The sequence below is a fragment of the Peromyscus eremicus genome, chromosome 2 (assembly GCF_949786415.1).
Source record: "Peromyscus eremicus chromosome 2, PerEre_H2_v1, whole genome shotgun sequence".
Lineage (NCBI taxonomy): Eukaryota > Metazoa > Chordata > Mammalia > Rodentia > Cricetidae > Peromyscus > Peromyscus eremicus.
In genome coordinates, this window is record NC_081417.1 from 153,010,363 (window position 1) to 153,028,511 (window position 18,149).

Below are 18,149 nucleotides of genomic sequence, written 5' to 3' on the forward strand. Positions count from 1 at the left end.
ATCACTTTTTACTTACTAGCTACATAACTCTGATGACATCATCTCTGGATGAGGTAAAGCTAGGTTAATTATGACACCTACCTTACTACAGAGGAGACTGATTTAGAAATCCAATGACCTGCCCAAGGTTATGCAGTAGGCAGGCAGTCTACACCCCATTAGTCTGACATTTGTATTACAAGGTGATGAGTATTGATTGGTCTTACTTGAGAACTGCACTGGAGGACGAGGGTCTGCATTCTCCTTCTGTCTCAAAATTACAACATCTCCATCTTTCAAGCCGTAAGAAGCCAGGGATCTGTGGTTGTCGGTGAGAGGTCTTTCTGCGTAGACAATCTGCAAGGGAAGATCCAGTGGTATAAAGTATGGAGAAGCAACATGATACCACTTTTCCTCTTCATCATGTTCCCTGCTCAAGACTCTTCATGGGTTCCCATCATGCCTAAAAGGAAACCCAAAGTCCTGCCTATCTCCTACTGGGCCCAAAAAACTTGGCTGATGGCCACCTCTGACCTCATCCTACTGCTCATCTCATCGTTCCAATGAGACACACATTTTCTTCCTCTCAGGCTGTTTCCTCCTCTACCAGAGGACCATTCTTTCTCCTGTCACTTTGTTTAGGTCTCTAATCAAGTATTATTTCAATGTTCTTCCCTGAAGCCACATTTAAAGTGTACCCTGGCTACGGGCCGTGGGAGTAGTTCAATGACATTGCATCTCCCTTACACCCGCAAGGCCCTGGGTTCCATCCCTAACGACACAATATATTTTGAAGTAAACTATACTTCCCTCACCTAATATGCTATGTTGATCTGCTCAACTACAATGTAGGCTCTGTGGAACGCGATGTTGTTCAGCTGCCCATCACAGATGCCTAGGACAAAGCCTGTTATGTAACGAATGCCCAGAAGTCTGCTCAAGTAAAGGATGCGTTGATTTATGTAGTAAGGAATTTAGCTTTCATTCTGAGCAACCATGGAAATAGGGATGACATGTTCTGGGTATGTCTGCTACAAGGCAAATAACGTATACTTTTAGCTAGGTATGGTGGCACACGCCTGTAATCTCAACACTAGGAGGCCAAGGCAGAAAACCACCTTAAATATCAGGCCAGCCAGGGCTATAGTGTCTCAAAAACCCCCACAAAACTAAAGCCCAGTATACATGTAACAATAATTATAAAAAGGTCATGAATGGGTGTGTGTGGAAATGATGCAAACACAGTATTTAATGATCAAATTCTCAAAATAAATAAATAAAATGTTTAAAAAACATATTTTAAAAATCTGAGAAAGAGATAATAAAGAAATTCAGAGCCAGGAATGGTGGCGCATGCCTTTAGTCCCAGCACTTGGGAAGCAGAGGCAGCAGGATCTCTGAGTTCGAGGTCAGCCTGGTCTACAAAGCAAATTTCAGGACAGCCAAGGCTATTATACAGAGAAGCCCTACCTTTAAAAATAAAAACAAGCCGGGTGGTGGTGGCGGCGGCGGCGGCGCACGCCTTTAATCCCAGCACTCGGGAGGCAGAGCCAGGCGGATCTCTGTGAGTTCGAGGCCAGCCTGGGCTACCAAGTGAGTTCCAGGAGAGGCGCAAAGCTACACAGAGAAACCCTGTCTCAAAAAACCAAAAAAAAAAAAAACAAAAAAACAAAAAAAAAAAAACCCAACAACAAACAAACAAACAAACAAAAAAACAAGAAAAGAAATTCAGGATAAAAGACAATTGTGTTTTTCAACCGCAAAGCAAACCTACAGCTGTAGTTAAGTGACTGGAATACAGTAAGTGCAGGAAGAAGTGGGCTGGCACACCAGCAGGACTCTCTCTCCCAAAGTTTTACTGCTCTCATGTTTATGAGAGAAAAACAGAAAGACAAACATGTTGAGCTAAGTCCTGTTAACAGAAACACTTTCCATGGTTCACACATAAAAGCAGAGTGTACTGTGAGGGAAGAACGGAACACACAGGAGCACACTGAGACTTCACCACACAAGGGTGGAAACTGTCCCTATGTCGTCCTGTACTCCACAGACACACTGGGGCTTGGCACAGCTTGCTCCCTAAGCGTTTGCTCTGCTCTGGGCCACAAACTGAGCAACCTGAGCTGGGTACTAACTCAGCCAGGAACTCTGGGAGGGGCCTGTCACTAGGTGGGCCAGGAGTCAAATTTCTTGTGTCAAGCAGGCCACCAGGACTGGTCACAGCAGATGTCCCTTTCACTTCTTTTTCCATGCTTGGGGCTGAACTCAGGGCCTTGTACCTGCTAGGCAACTTGTCTAATACCAGCCTTCCCTGTCTGTCCACATGCTCTCTTGGCAAAGCTCCTGGGAATAGAACAGGCAGACATCACTTACATTAGCAATCCTCAGTATTTGCTGTCATTCTGCTCCCAAGTTCGAGGTGATAGGACCAAAAAACTAATCCTCCAAAACTGAATCCTTCTGCAGACAAGAAAGCAGAACTTGTCTGCCCAATTTTACAAGTTTGATGCCTGACTAAAATGGCTGCAACCATCCCTGCCACCTTGTCATGACACTTATCTAAGTGCGTATCTCAGACTTAATGGAGGTAGGAAACAACTGATTCTTTTTTCTTTTTGGTAATACAATGGAGCGCTGTACCACATATAATTTGTGGGGGTGAGTAGAAAACAACCATAAACTAGGGTCTCAGGCTGAGGTGTATTGGGTGGCATCAACACAACTAAGCCACTGTGATGAGGTCACCAATAGCCCATGGCCTTCCCTAGCGTCTCAGTTCAGTGAGTCAGCTGTAACGCATTTAAAGGCTCATGACTCGCCTCCCAAGGCAGATACACTTACTAGAAAATGTATTCATTTATAAAGAACCAAACTCAGTAAGATGAGAACAATTTAAGGATGAGGCTTGGTTCAGTGGGAAAGCATCTGCCTGGCATGGAAGAGCTCAGCACAAGACTACTGAATTTTCTTCCAGTGGGACATAATATGGAAATCCAAACTTAAAGACCATCTGCTACCACTGAGTGAAACTATATGGGGCTAACACACCAAGTTCACATTACCCACTTAATCCTCACACTGTCTCACTGAGTGTCACAGTCATTTTAACAGGGATCATTTGTCCAATTTTATGGACCAGAAGACAAAGAGACCACACAGCTATTAAGAGAACTGACACTGATGTTCTATGTGCTTGACATTAAAAATGATATTCTTGCCAGGCGGTGATGGCGCATGCCTTTAATCCCAGCACTTGGGAGGCAGAGGCAGGCGGATCTCTGTAAGTTCGAGGCCGGCCTGGTCTATAAAGCTAGTTCCAGGAAAGGCTCCAAAGCTACACAAAGAAACCCTGTCTCAGGGGGAAAAAATAAAATTAAATGATATTCTTTTCCAGTACACCAAAGCAGCCTCAGGAACTGGCTTCTAAGCCAGCCTTCACCACTAAGGATCTACACCTCTCCTGGCAACACCTGCCCTGCTATGTGAAGCCCCTGGGTTCAGTTCTGAGTATGGGGTATGGGATACACACACAGTTTTTATTCTAAACATCAAACAGTCCTGGGGCTGGCGGGGGATGTAGGTCATGGTGCAGGACTGCACAGGACAGGACAAAGGAGAGGCGGAAAAGAGACACTGACTGCAGTGTCTAGCGTCTTCTTACTCGGCCTACTTTGTCATTTTTATTTACTTTTTGACTTTTTTTATGTGTGTGAACATTTGACCTTCACATACATAATGTATATCACTTGCATGCATGGTGCCTGTGGAAGCCAGAAGAACAGTGTCTGATTCTCTAAAACTGGAATTATAAATGTTTGTGAGCCACCATGTGGGAGCTAGGAACTGAATCCAGCCCTCTACAAGAGCAGCCAGTGCTCGTAACTGCTGAGCATCTTTCCGGCCGTTTCTCATGTTTGAAAGGATGGATGGCAACAGGAGCCAAGAGTGGTAGCACTCACCTTTAATCCCAGACTGAGGAGGCAGAGAGAGGAGGATCTCTGTATCTCTCTGAGTTTGAGGCTAGCCTGTTCTACATAGAATTACAGGACAGCCCGAGCTACATAGAGAAACCCTGTCTCAAAAAAAAAAAAAAAATGTATACAAGCTATGGAATATGTGACCCAATTCCCTCAAAAAATGGGTTGATTAGTTACTTGGGCACTGATGTCTGTATGGCCCTGATTTCAGGATTTGGATCATGGTCAGGAGGACACAGCAAAGAACTGTTCGCTTCATGGCAGGCGAAAGCAAACAAGCAGACACGGGAAGACACGTCCCAAGGACATGCTTTCAATGACTCTCCTCCAACCAGACCCCACTTCTTTTCACTACCTCCCAATAATTCCATCATACTATGAATTCATCAAAGGATTAGTTATTTTTGTTTTTTTGTTTTTGTTTTTCCAGACAGGGTTTCTCTCCATGTAGTTTTGGTGCCTGTCCTGGAGCTCGCTCTGCAGACCAGGCTGGCCTCGAACTTACAGAGATCCACTTGCCTCTGCCTTCTGTACAACAGAAGTCTACACTTTCAGGTGTAAATCTGCAGAACTGTTGCAGCAGCTAATACTTACAACAGAGGAATATTAGAACCTCACTCTAAAATGAGATTCCAGTCAGGCAGTGGTGGTGCACACCTTTAATCCCAGTGCTCGGGAGGCAGAGGCAGGTGGATCTCTGTGAGTTTGAGGCCAGCCTGGTCTACAGAGTGAGTTCCAGGACAGGCAGAGCCACACAGAGAAACCCTGTCTCAAAAAAAAAAGATGAGATTCCAACTTTAATCAATCAACACTTAGCAACAGACTCAACAATGCAATTTGAAAACCTTAAAGTATGACATCAAATGTTTTCTGGTCCCTGAAAAAGAGCCTTCACTTAATGGTTAATGGGGTGGGGTGGGATGTCACTTTTATCCCTTTTGACCGTGCTGGGAATCAAAGGTGTAGCAGGAAAGCTCTACCAGAGCTACTACCCCCAACCCAGTAGACCTTATTTTTTTTTTAAACAAGGTCTCTCTACTTCCTATTAGACCAGGTTAGACTAGAGACCTACCTGTGTCTGCCTCCCAAGTGAACCACCATGCTCAGCACCCAAACAAGAACTTGTTTTTTGAGACAGGTTCTCTCTATGTAGCCTTGGTTGGCCTGAAACCACAATGGAGACCAGGCTGGCCTTGAACTGTGAGTCTCAAATAACAACAAACTAACACCCAAACTGCAGGTATCTCTGAGTTATGAGGAATGAGTGAGTAGTTGCATTCTTCATTCTTTTTAGTGTTATACAACCTTTCTTTTTTTTTTTTTTTTTTTGGTTTTTCGAGACAGGGTTTCTCTGTGTAGCTTTGCGCCTTTCCTGGGACTCACTTGGTAGCCCAGGCTGGCCTCGAACTCACAGAAATCCGCCTGCCTCTGCCTCCCGAGTGCTGGGATTAAAGGCGTGCGCTACCACCGCCTGGCCGTTATACAACCTTTCTATCATGACTATTCAGTATTTACCTGGGGGAGGAGGGAGGGAGAGAGGGAGGGAGAGAATTACTTAAGGAAATAAACACACCAAAACTAGCCATAATAGAAACTTTTGGTTTCCATGGTTTAAAATAGCATTTTTGTAAACCACACACAGGCTGTGTGAAAAGTGGCATTTCCAGGGTCACAGTTACTGCTGTTAGCTGCCACTTAAACATGCCTTTCACTGATGATCCTTCCATTCTGTACAGGCTTTTACTCCACGCTACCTATAGAAGTGAATTATGTGTCAAAAATATCAAGACATTAATTTAACGTGAAGCTAAGTTCTGATAACTGCTTGAAGTTGGTCCAGCCAAGCCAGCATCAAAGCATCACCCTGAGTCTGTCTGGCTGCCAAACCCACACTTGCAATGAGGGAGAACACGTCCTGCTTTAATCACAGTATAGGAGATGGTTTCTATTCTAAATTTATTGTCACTGCATTAGAACTACTATACTCAGACTAGAGCTGTTAGGAAAATTAACGCCTTTTCCAAGTGTCTTGTGCACAAATGATGCTCCCTGGGCAGGACAGGCATGCGACAACTAAAAAGCATAGGAAAGAAAGCATGAGCATGTTCACTCTATTTATTTTTAATTTTTTAATTTAGACTTATTTATGTGTACTATGCCTGCATGTATGTATGCGTACTATGTGCATGCCTAGTGCCCACAGAGGCCAGAAGAGGGTGTTGTGACCCACTGTGTAGGTGCTGGGAATCAAACCTCTGTAAGAGCAACAAGTGCTCTTAATTGTTATCTGTCTCTTCAGTCCCATTTCCATTTATTCTAGTTTATTCTTTGGGGCGGGGTGGTTTGAGACAGGATTTCTCTGGGTAGCCCTGCCTGTCCTGGAACTCTCTTTGTAGACCAGGCTGGCCTCAAACTCAGAGATCCGCCTGCCTCTGCCTCGCAAGTTTTGAGATTAAAGATGTGAGCCAACCCTCCCCCCCCATTTTATCCTTCTTGAATTCTACTTTGCATGTTTATAATGTACATTATTAATTAATGTATGTATGTATGTATGCACATAATATAACTGGGCTGGAGAGATGGCTCAGAGATTAAGAGCACTGCCTGTTCTTCCAGAGGTCCTGAGTTCAATTCCTAGCAACCACATGGTAGCTCACAACCATCTAAGAGATTTGATGCCGTCCTTCTGGCATGCAGGCATGCTTGCAGATAGGACACTGTATACCTAATAAATAAATCTTTCTTAAAAATGTAACTGATATATAGTATATGCACATATATAACTTAGCTGTAACGGCTATGTACCATACAACAGAATATGCACAACATGCATAGTACATAAAACAGCCATTTATGTAATTTATGTATAAGGTACTGTGAGCATGATCTGAAACACTTTACTTATGGAGATACAGGTTATAGCATGAGGATAATAGACTTAGAACAGAAACCATCTCCACTGCACATGTGATGAAAGCGGGGCATGCTCTATCTCATGCGAGTGCAACTCAATAGCCAAGCAGGGCTCTGTAAAGTTCATACATGTTTGGATGCCAGTGGCGTGGAGTCAGAAACAGGTGAGGGAACGGGGATGGGAAAAATCAAAGCCCAGGGAAGTAAACAGACTGGACGAAATCTGAGGGGAAGGGACAAGTCAGAAAAGCTGGTTGGGGAACTCAAATAAGAAATGACTGGGAAAAATAAAACAAAAACCAAATCAACCAACCAAACAAAAGATAGCGTTTACTTTTATGATCCAAGGAAAGGAAGTGACTCAAGTGTCTGGGGTGGATCCTGTTCCTGCCTGAGGGGGGCTAGCCAATGAACTAGGCAGGCGACCCCCAACCCCCGGAGCGCTTAAAAAAAAAAAAAATCAGTTCTTAAAATAGACACTATGTTGTCAAGTTACAGAGCCAACAGCACTAACTTGAAAAACAGGGTGCTGTTTACAGCTATCTAATACAGGCTTAACACTAGTTGGAGCACACTAATTTGGGTCGGGAAGAAAGTAAATACCAAATGTTAATGCTAGCAGTGGAGGAATCTGGCACTAGCCTACCTGTTCAAGTAGTACCCCTAAAGCCCCAAGGTGGCAGAAGACAGTGCCCTCTTTAGTCATACAATTATCTTTCAATCTGATACCCTAATTTACTTAAAACTTTTTACAGACATCTGAGTGCCATAGCCTGGGGTTGGGGGGGGGGGGGGGGATATAACCCAGTAGTAGAACGCTTGCCTGGCAGACAGAAACAATGTCCCCCTCTGTTCACCGTCAAGTCGTACTGACAAATTCAACTTAAAATTATTCCCAATCAGCTGGCAATTATAACTTGGGTAATCAAACAGCCACACACAAAAGAACAATTAAAAAAAAACAAAACAAACTTTCAAAAACTGAAAAGTGAGGCTGGGCATGGTAGTGTATACTTATAATCCCAACAGTACAGGAGCCTGAGGCAGGAAGGTTGTTGTTTGAAGGTTGTTTTATGAGTCCCATAGTTGAGACCTTGTCTCAAAAAACAAAAGAGCCGGTTGCCATAGCTCAGGCCTCCAAAAACTTAGGAAGCAGAGTCAAGAGGGACTCTGAGTTTAGGTGAGAGCCAATCTGAACTATATGGTGAGACCTGCCTCAAAAAACAACCAATCAAGCCAGGTGGTGGAACACACCTTTAATCCCAGCACTCAGGAGGCAGAAGCAGACAGATGTGTGTGAGTTCGAGGCCAGCCTGGTCTACAGAAGTTCTAGGACAACCAGGCTACACAGAGAAACACTGTCTTGAACCTTGCACACACACCCCAATCAATCAATCAATCAATCAATCAATCAATCAATCTTCAAAGAGGCTGACATCCCCCCTCTCTAATCTCTCTAGTCCTAGTTTGCCACTGACATGAACATGGGGTTTACCAACAGGAACTGAGTACTAGGTTTTTGTGGGTCAATTTTTCTATGGAAATTAGGGGAACTGTTTAATCTCTACCTTTTTCCAGACTGCATATGTGAGTGACACCTTGTTCCCTAAGACAGATCCTCCCAGAAAAAGTTGTATGCCAAGGTTCTAAAGTTCATATTGTGTAAAGGAATCATACTTCTGAACAAAATATTGACACGTTTATCATAAGTCAAGGCAGAACAAGCAGTAGTTGGGCAATAGTTTTTGGAACTATTTCATAACTGCAGAAGGAAATCCAGATTTACATTCTGGGGCCTTGGGAGTCGTCTATAATTTTCTAATGTTTAGACTACGCCCAGCAAGGCCCACTCTGGGTAGAATCTTAAGCGTTTTAGTGCAAAGGTTACAGAGTAGTCCACCTATTGTGTTTGGTAAAGACTATCAAGAGCTCCAAAGCATTTTGAGAATATATTTTGTTGTTAGAACATAAGAGGGGCTGAACTCCTTGCCACCGAGTCCCACGGAGATCTTCAGACAGTAGGCCATTTTCAAGCTGATATCCTTCGAAAGCACTGAGCTTTGTACTAACCCAACTGAACTGGGACCAGAAAGGAGGGCGGCTTTGGCCTGAGAGAAGCAAATAGACTTGAGTTGACCTAACCCTCACTTAAAAAAATAATAATAATAAATTAACCAGAAACACATGCCGTGGGGAAAAGCATTTCTAGAGACGTCAGAGGCAGGGCGAGTCTCAAACTTTCCCCCTCACTTTCAACTACAAATTTGCAAGCTCCCAGGTAAACTGCACATACTGAAGTACAAATAAGCAAACCCCAGACCAGCGTCTATCTCCCAGGGATCCAAACTGGTATTTCTGGTTGGAGAAGCAGGAGGTACGTGATGAGGACCCAGGGCTCCCGAGTGCCAGAAGGTGGAGAGGGCCGTCCACCCGTGCACGTGTCCCCCTCGCTGCAGTGGGTGCAGCTACGGGCGGGCGGCTGCAGGACTCGGCCCCCGCCACCCCCCAACTCCCCGGCTGCAGAGTCTGGAGGCCCCGCTCGCTGCCCCAGCGTACCTGGCTCTCGGCGGCGGGGATGCCGGACTCGAGCTCGCACAGCGCGCGGAAGTTATGCAGCTCGAAGTCGGCGTCGACCTGGAGGGAAAAGGTCACCTCGGAGAGGTCCCTCCGCACACAGTACACGGTGAGCAGCATGGCCCGGGCCCGACCCGGCTCGGCTCGGCCCGGCCTGGACGCTGGGCGGAGGGCAGGCGGTGGCGGGGGGCCTGGCGGGAGCTGCGGGAGGGCGGCGGGCGCGGGCTGCTGGCTCCCTCGCTCCTTCCCTCCCTCACACGCGCGCAGTGACTCACTCGCTCCCGCCCTCAGCAGCCAGCACGGCCGCCGCCACCCGCCTGCGAGGCCGTCTGCCTGCCGGCCTGCCTCCCACCGCTACCGTCAAGCGCGGGCCGCCCGGCGCCCCGCCCCGCCGCAACGCGGCTGCCGTAAAGCGCTCCTGGCTGCAGCCGCCTTCGCGACGCGTGGGGTGTGGGGCGGGGCTGAGGGAGCCTGTCGGCAGGAATGTGGGGGTGGGGGAAACCCACTATTGGTGGACTTAATAACTGAATTCGTGAGCACTCTACGATCTCAGTTGTTCAGCCAGCAGGCCCCTACTGTTCGCTTTGCGCGGACATAAAAGTGGATGAAAGATACGAGTCCTCACTCTTGACTCTCCATCTGCTTTGGGAGACTTAAACAAGCAGATCTGAAACAGATTTTTCAAAATGGAAACTAGCATTATAATAGTAACTCGTTTTCGTCTTGGTAATTAATGTAGGACGAAAACCTAAATCCTTCCTTTGATCCCTAGATCTCACTTTGCTGTGGAAGGAAATAGGAAGCAGGATGGCTGTGGATGCCGCAAGAACTTCAGTTTGCAGAAAAGGGAGAATGTCTAGGTGCAGACTTTTTACAAAGACGGAAGTGGAGAAGCTGGGCCCCCAGGACAGTGCTGGTACCAAGGACCGAGTGACAGAAAGCCCAGCTACTGTACAAATAAATGGCAAATTGCAATGAAAACAACATCCTAAGAGCCTTTCAAAATGGAGTTGGGAAACGAGATTTCTGAGGACGTCAGGTGCCCCACAGGATATGAACTCTGGTCACCTTCACTTTGTGTCATCTAAAAGAGATGATTAACTCGTGCCTAGACATTTAATGGCATCAAGATGCTATTGTTGTATGAATCGTTTCCTGAAAAATTTTAAATTTTGCTGGGTGGTTGTGGCAAATGTCTTTAATCCAAATCCAGTTTTGGTTTTTTTCCCAGACAGGATTTCACCATGTGGTTTTGGAGCCTGTCCTCGTACTTGCTCTGTCGACCAGGCTGGCTTCGAACTCAGAGAGCCGCCTGCCTCCGCCTCTGCCTCTGCTGAGCCAGGTCTCTAGCAGCCCCTACCCTGTTTTTGAGAGAGGGTCTCATTACGTAGCCCTGGAACTTACTGTGTAGATGAGGCTGGTCTTGAACTTACAGAGATTCACCTGACTGTCTCCCAAGTGCTAGGATTAAAGGAATGCACCACCACGCTGGCTCGAAGGAATCTGTCACATAGAGCCTTTCATACAACTCCAGTTCTTTCCCAGTTTCACTGGAGCTTCTCTACTCACCCATTTCAGATCAAATTTTCCCTACTTGCTTTATTTGCATCACTGACTCTGCATTCTATGAACTCGTTACACCTGAATTGTGATTCCAACTCCAGAGGAAGTCCTTTAGTTTTCTAAGTTTGAGTTGACAGATGCTATCTGGGACTTTACCAAAAAAGGGTTTGTTTTCTCACACGCTAGGGGCTTGGACAGGCAGCTGCTCCAGTTCATTGGCTCAAGGCACAAGGGCCAGTGCCTTTCACCTACCTCTAAGGATGTAACAATTCTCTTGGCCTTTCCCCAAAGATTGCAGTGTGGCTGGAGTCTCCACACCATGAGTCATTTTCTTGTCCAAGGTTGGAGCTTGCCTAGAAGTCTATCAGCAGACCTTTGGCTGGTATCTTACTGGACAGACCTGTGTCAAGTAGCTGTACGAGAAGCTAGGAAAGCAGGTGTTCAGTGTTTAGCATTTTCAACAAGCTTTAATGGACACTGTCTGGTAAAGGGGGATGAAGATGGAGTCAAGTAAAACATGCACGATGCTTTCTAAAGCAGAGGAGGTTTAAAATAGGTTTTTAATTAGGTACATTCGACAGGACTTTCAAATATATGTATATATACATACATATATATAATTTTAAGTGTATAGCATTTTTTGCCTGCATGTCTGTAACATATGTGCCCCATGTGTCTGCCTGATGCCCTGGAAGCCAGGAGGAGGTATCAGGTCCCCTGGAACTAGAGCTGCAGATGTTTGTGAGCCACCACGTGGGTACTGGGACCTGAACCTGGGTCCTCTGCAAAAAGGACAAGTACTCTTGGGGGCTGAGCCATCTCCACAGCCTCTCTGTGACGTTTTTTCTACTAGCTCTCAGGTTCTTGGTTCTGGAAGAGCTTATTTTCCTACCATGGCCATCACAATCCCCCCCCATCCTGTATGTTTTTTCTCTCATTAAAAAGTGGCATGTGGCTGGGCTGTAGTAGCTCACACGTTTAGTCCCAGCACTCGGAGACAGAGGTAGGCAGATCTCTGTGAGTTCAAGTCCAGCCTGGCCTACAGAACAAGTTCCAGGACAACTAGGGCTGTTACACAGAGAAACCCTGTCTCAAAAATTAAAAAACAAAAACCAAGAAGAAGAAGAAGAAGAAGAAGAAGAAGAAGAAGAAGAAGAAGAAGAAGAAGAAGAAGAGGCATGTGGGATGTGGCTGGAGAGATGGCTCAGGAGTTAAGAGCTCGTTTCTCTTTCAGAAAAGCTTGACTCAGTTTCTAGCACCTATGTTGGGTGGCTTGCAACAGCCAGAGGACCCAATGCCCTCTTCTTGTATCCTTGGGTACTGCATTCACTTGGTATATATGTATACATAGGCACATGCATACATGTATAAAATCAGTCTTTTTTTTTAAAGATTTATTTATTATGTATACAGTGTTCTGTCTGCACATATCCCTGCAGGCCAGAAGGGCACCAGATCTCATTACAGATGGTTGTGAGCCACCATGTGGTTGCTGGGAATTGAACTCAGGACCTTTGGAAGAACAAGCAGTGCTCTTAACCTCTGAGTCATCTCTCCAGCCCTAAAATCAGTCTTAAAATAAAAAAATGAGATATGTGAGCTGGGCATGATGGAGCATGTCTGTAATCCCAATGCTTTGGAGGCAGAATTGAGAGGACTGCCAGTTTTAGGCACCTGACCACATATTGACCCCGTGTCTCAAGACAGGGTGGGAGGTGGGGGTGTAGCTCAGCTGCTAGAGTGCTTACCTAGCATGCACACACATGCCTGTGACACTAGCACTCTGGAGCTAGAAGCAGGACAATCATAAGATCAAGACCATGCTCAACTAAAAAGAGAGGTTGAGACCAGTTTGGCTCAGAAAATAAAGAAGTCCCTACGTGTGAATTGTGGTGTAGACTGACTGTGTGACAGTTTGAATTGTGGTGTAGACTGACTCTGTGTGACAGTTTGAATTGTGGTGTAGACTGAGTCTATGCAAGTGACACTGTATGGCTTCTGACCTTAAGTCTGAATAGCATTTAACCTGGTTCTCTTAGACAATTAGCTCTTGGGAACCAGTGAGGACGCCCAAACTATCTCTTGAAGTGAGACCACCATGGAGAAAACACCTAGCTATTTCAGGCAACAGCTTAGCTGAGGTCAAAACCGCTCAGCCGGGAAAAACCTAGCAAGTGTCTGAGTTTAGAACCTTCCAGATGGACTTAGCCCCAGCCAGTGAGTCATGGGCAGCCTTTGAGACTTTGCAGTTGAGGCTCCAGACTTCTCAGAGCCATCTCCTCTGTATGCTGTACTCTCTCTGAAGTTCTGGCTCCCAGAATCTATTGATCAAAATGAAATGCAATTGTGAATTAAAACCACAAGGAGGTACCGCTCACCTCGGTGGCTATGGTGCCAAATGCAGATGAGAGCAGGGGGAATTTATTGTATTTTAGTTTTGGTGCCTGTCCTGGATCTTGCTCTGTAGACCAGGCTGGCCTCGAACTCACAGAGATCCGCCTGCCTCTGCCTCCCGAGTGCTGAGATTAAAGGCATGCGCCACCGCCACCAGCAGGAATTTATAAATTTATGAATCTGGCTTCCTCTGAAGGAATTCCCTGATCCCTTCAGGTAGTGACATTGACATAACCAGCTGAGTTCTTTTTTTTTTTTTTTTTTTTTTTTTTTTTTTTTTTTTGAGACAGGGTTTCTCTGTAGCTTTGGAACCTGTCCTGGAACTTGCTTTGTAGATCAGGCTGGCCTCGAACTCACAGAGATCCACCTGGCTCTGCCTCCCAAGTGCTAGGATTAAAGGTGTGTGCCACCTCCGCCCTGCTTTTTGTTGTTGTTGTTTTGTTTTGTTTTGTTGTAGCTGAGTTCTTATAATATATTCCTGTGGCCCGTAGAATGATGGGTACAGAGTTTCTTGGAGGGATGATAAAAATGTTCTAAGATTGATTGTGGTGAAGATCATATAACCCTATTAAGCTGAGCTGGCATGATGGTGCACACCTGTAATCCCAGCACTCAAGAGAATAAAGTCGGAGGATGGGAAGTTCAAGGCCAGCCTGCCTCCATTGTAAAACCCTGTCTCAGCTGGGCATAGTGGTGCACACCTTTAATCCCAGCACTCCAGAGGCAGAGGCAAGTGATCTGTGAGAGTTCGACGCCAGCTTGGTCTACCTAGCCAGTTCCGGGACAGCCAGAGCTGTATAACAGAGAGACCCTTGTCTTGACAACAACCTGAATGAACTGCAATTGGTGCATGAAGTATGTGATACTTTAATAAAGCTGTGAAATGTGCCTTTAATGTTCCAACTGGCTGCTAATTGGAGAACGGGATAGAGCTACCAAGCTCCTGTGGTCATCTGCCCACAGCTCCGCTCACTGCTCAAATGGCCTTGAACCTGGTCCTGCCTCTTCAGAGCCAAATCCAGGAGCACAAAGTTCTCCCAGGTCCTTCCAGTCAGCTCAGTTCCTCTCATGCCTCACCCCATTTGGACTCCAGTCAACTGCCTCTTGGGATCTGATTCAGAGTGTGGACTCTAGTTAACTCACACTACAAGATAGACTTTGCACATCTACCATCTGTCACCACAAACGACAAATCAGTCCTCATCCTAGCTTAGGCTGGAATGAGGTGAAGGTTTAGAAGAGGGAGTCTCAGAACCTGGAGTCCTGCTCCAGAATAACATGGCTTACCAAAAACCGGTCCCGTTAATTGATCACTGCTGTCGAACACCTTTCAAATGATCGCTAACATTTACTGAATGCTCACTCTGTGCCAAGAACTCCTCTGAGCACTTTGTGGTGAGTCACTGAGCCCTCAGGAAAGTCCCATGAGGTATTCCCTCCATTTTACAGAAGTAGAGGGATCGAGACTAACCATTAGCCTCTCGCCTAAGGACACAAAAACATTTAATAGCAGCTCCGGGAGTCAAAACAAGCAATCCGACGTGAGCCTACAGTCATGTCTAGTTTTTGAAACAGGTCCTATGTAGTCTAGGCTGACCTGGAACTCTCAATCTCCTGCCTCAGCCTCCAGAGTGCTGGTATTAGAGGCATGAGCATGAGGCCTGCCTGAGTCTACAGTCTGTTTCAGGAGCTTTAACGCCACCAGACCCAGCAAGCTGATAGTCTTAGCCACCATGTTAAGATGCCTCAGATAGGACTATTCTTCAAAATGTTCTTGAAAACCTCATTTTTATTTCCTGGATAAGGAAATTGAGGCCTGGGGACTTTAATTTACTTTCCTAAATACACACAGAGAATGATTGGGAGGCTTTTTCAAATTGGAAGGAAGTAAGAATCTAAACTCTTGGGCCAGAGAGATGACTCAGAGGATCACATACCGCTCTTGCAGAGAACCAAGTTCCCAGCATCCATGTGGGATAGTTCACAACAGCCTGTAACTCCAGCTCTGGAGGATCTGACACCCTTTTCTGGACTTTGTGGGCACCTATTCACATTCCCACACACATAGTTATGTAATTAATAATAAAAATAATAATCTAAGCTTCTATTTTTTTCCCCTGACTGGAGCACAGATGCTCTGCCCACACATGTCACATTGTTGTGCTCCAAACCACCTTGGTTACTCCACGGTCACTGCCAACAAGGTTCCCTTCTCCTCCTCGGTTCTTGCCTTATTCTCTACTTGAAACGGCCAAACAGTTAAAGACATCTTCTCTGGTTTTATTGTTGTTGTTTTCCTTTGAAAAGTACATTTATTTCTGTGCGCTGTGTTAGATGTTGGTGGGTGTGCTCACGACAAGGGGTGCATGGGGGGATGAGAGAGCAGCTGGGCTGGAGTCCCTTTCCTCCTTCCACCGTGTGGGCGCAGGGCTGGCAAACTCAGGTCGCCAATGTTAGCAGGAAGCGCCTTTACCTGCTCAGCCATCTTACCAGCCTGTTTGGGTTTGGTTTTTTTAATTGTTCTTTGTGTGGTTGTTTGTAGCTAGAGTTTTCCTGCCTGGCCCACAGTCAGGACAAATCTCTCTCACCTGCCAATCCCACAGCCGCCCAGACCCAACCAAATAAACACAGAGACTTATGTTGCTTTCAAACTGTATGGCCGTGTCAGGCTTCTTGCTAACTGTTCTTATAGCTTAAATTAATCCATTTCTATAAGTCTATACCTTGCCACGTGGCTCGTGGCTTACCGGCACCTTCACATGATGCTGCTTGTCCTCGTGGTGGCTGGCAGTGTCTCTCTGACTTAGCCTTCCACTTCCCAGCTTTATTCTCCTCCTTGTCCCGCCTATACTTCCTGCCTAGCCAACGGCCAATCAGTGTTTTATTGATTAATTAGCAACACATTTGCCATACAGAACATCCCACAGCAGTTGTTTTCTTATTTTTTGAGACAGTTTCACTATGTAGCCCAAGCTGGCCTCAACATTGGCATTCTCCTGTCAGACAGGCACCACCACGCCTAGTTTATCCTGATTTTTAAAAAGTATGTACTGGGGGGTGGTGTATGGGTGGGTGGGTATCAGAGAACAACTATCACAGGTTGATTCTCACCCCCTTTTTCTCTCTCTCTCTTTGGTTTTTGGAGACAGGGTTTCTCTATATACTCCTGGCTGTCCTAGAACTCATTCTGTAGACTAGGCTGGCCTCCAACTCAGAGATCCACCTGCCTCTGTCTCCCAGTGCTGGAACTAAAGGCCTGTGCCACCACAGCCTGGTGCACCCATTTTAATATGGCTTTTGGACACCCAGCTCCTGCGTTAGGCTTGCACATCTAGGCCCTTTAGCCACTGAGCCGTCATCTGGACACATGTTAATTGATGTGTCTATATTGTAAATATTTTTTTTTCATTTGAGGCAGGGTCTCACTATGTAGTCCTAGCTGGTCCAGAGTTCTCTATCTAGACCAGGCTGTCCTTGTACTCAAAATATCTGCCTTCCTCTGCTTCTCCAGTGCTGGGATTAAAGTCCCTTATCACCATGTCCAGCCTTGTAAATACTTTTGGACTATTACTTTTTCTTTAGGGAATTGTATAGTGTTCTTTAAAATGCCTCCTTGAAGCTGTACTTACATGCCACACTTCCTTATCATATCCTGGCTAGGTTGCTCAAAGTAGATCCTAATTCCTCTTCATTTCTAGCTTGTCAAATGAGAGTACATAGAACTTCATTTTATTCCTTTATTGGTTGTTGTTGATTTTTGTTGTTTTGGAGACAGGGTCTCACTGTGTAGCTCTGGTTGTCCTCAAACCCACTCTGTAGACCAGGCTGGCCTTGAACTCAGAGACCCACCTGCCTCAGCCTCCCGAGTGTTTTTACACACACACTTCCTATTTCTTTGGCCAGGATCACGTGCACCTGTGTAAGGCACCCGCAGCTCTCTTGGCACGTGTCCAGTCCCACCACACTTGGAGTGACCTCCTCTCCAGTGCACCTGTACTCTGGACTGTGGACACATTCCAGGGAAGAATGAACTTTGCTCCCCTCTGATAGCTGGTGCCATGATTTGCCTAATTCCAATGTTTGGGGCTAGAGATTGATATTTTGAATGCAAGAATCAGCCTTGGGCAAAACTACGAAATGGGTCAAAGTTGGTGTGTGGAAAACTCAACCTCAGTGGTCTTCTCTCTGCTCCTGGGCTCTTCATTTGCTCCTCCTTCTCCTAGACTCTTTTTTTTTTGGAGGGGGGGTCGAGACAGGGTTTCTCTGTGTAACAGCCTAGCTGTCCTGGAACTTGCTTTGTAGACCAGGCTGGCCTTGAACTCACAGAGATCTCCTGCCTCTGTCTCCCAAGTGTTGGGATTAAAGGTGTGCGCCACCACCGCTGGAGACTCCTATACTCTCAAGGTCCTTGCTGGCGGTGGTAGCACACGCCTGTGATCTCAGCACTCAGGAGGAAGAGGCAGGGTGATCTCTGATTTCTAGGTCAGCCTGGTCTACATAGGGAGTTCTAGGAAGGTAGGGCTACACAGAGACCCTGCCTCAAAACCAAACAAAAACAACCTGCTCTTTGGAAAGGATCTGAACTAATCCTAGTATCTTTATGGCTGCTGAAATTTTTGTTTTTCTTAGGTTGTTTGAATTTTGATAGGGAATAAAATGATCAGTTGTAGGCTGCAGATCTCTAGGTAGGCTCTGAGAAAACTTCTGCGATGAAAGGAATTACTGTTGACATCTGAGCAAGAATTTGTT

At 45.9% G+C, this 18,149-nt stretch overlaps 1 protein-coding gene across 2 annotated transcripts in view; it reads right to left on the bottom strand.

The window, feature by feature from the left end:
* Positions 1-9,779, bottom strand: part of LOC131904265 (protein DDI1 homolog 2) — a 41,731-nt gene extending 31,952 nt beyond the window's left edge. The window contains exons 1-2 of one of the 2 annotated variants that reach the window (XM_059255331.1): positions 9,426-9,772; positions 207-336 (exon numbers count right to left, since the gene is read on the bottom strand). In XM_059255331.1, the coding sequence (XP_059111314.1) occupies positions 207-336; positions 9,426-9,563 (268 nt within the window). In that variant the 5' untranslated portion in view covers positions 9,564-9,772. Of the gene's footprint in view, positions 1-206; positions 337-9,425 lie in introns of both variants that reach the window. The other variant, XM_059255333.1, reaches the window with a different exon arrangement.
* Positions 9,780-18,149: the final 8,370 nt, after the last annotated feature.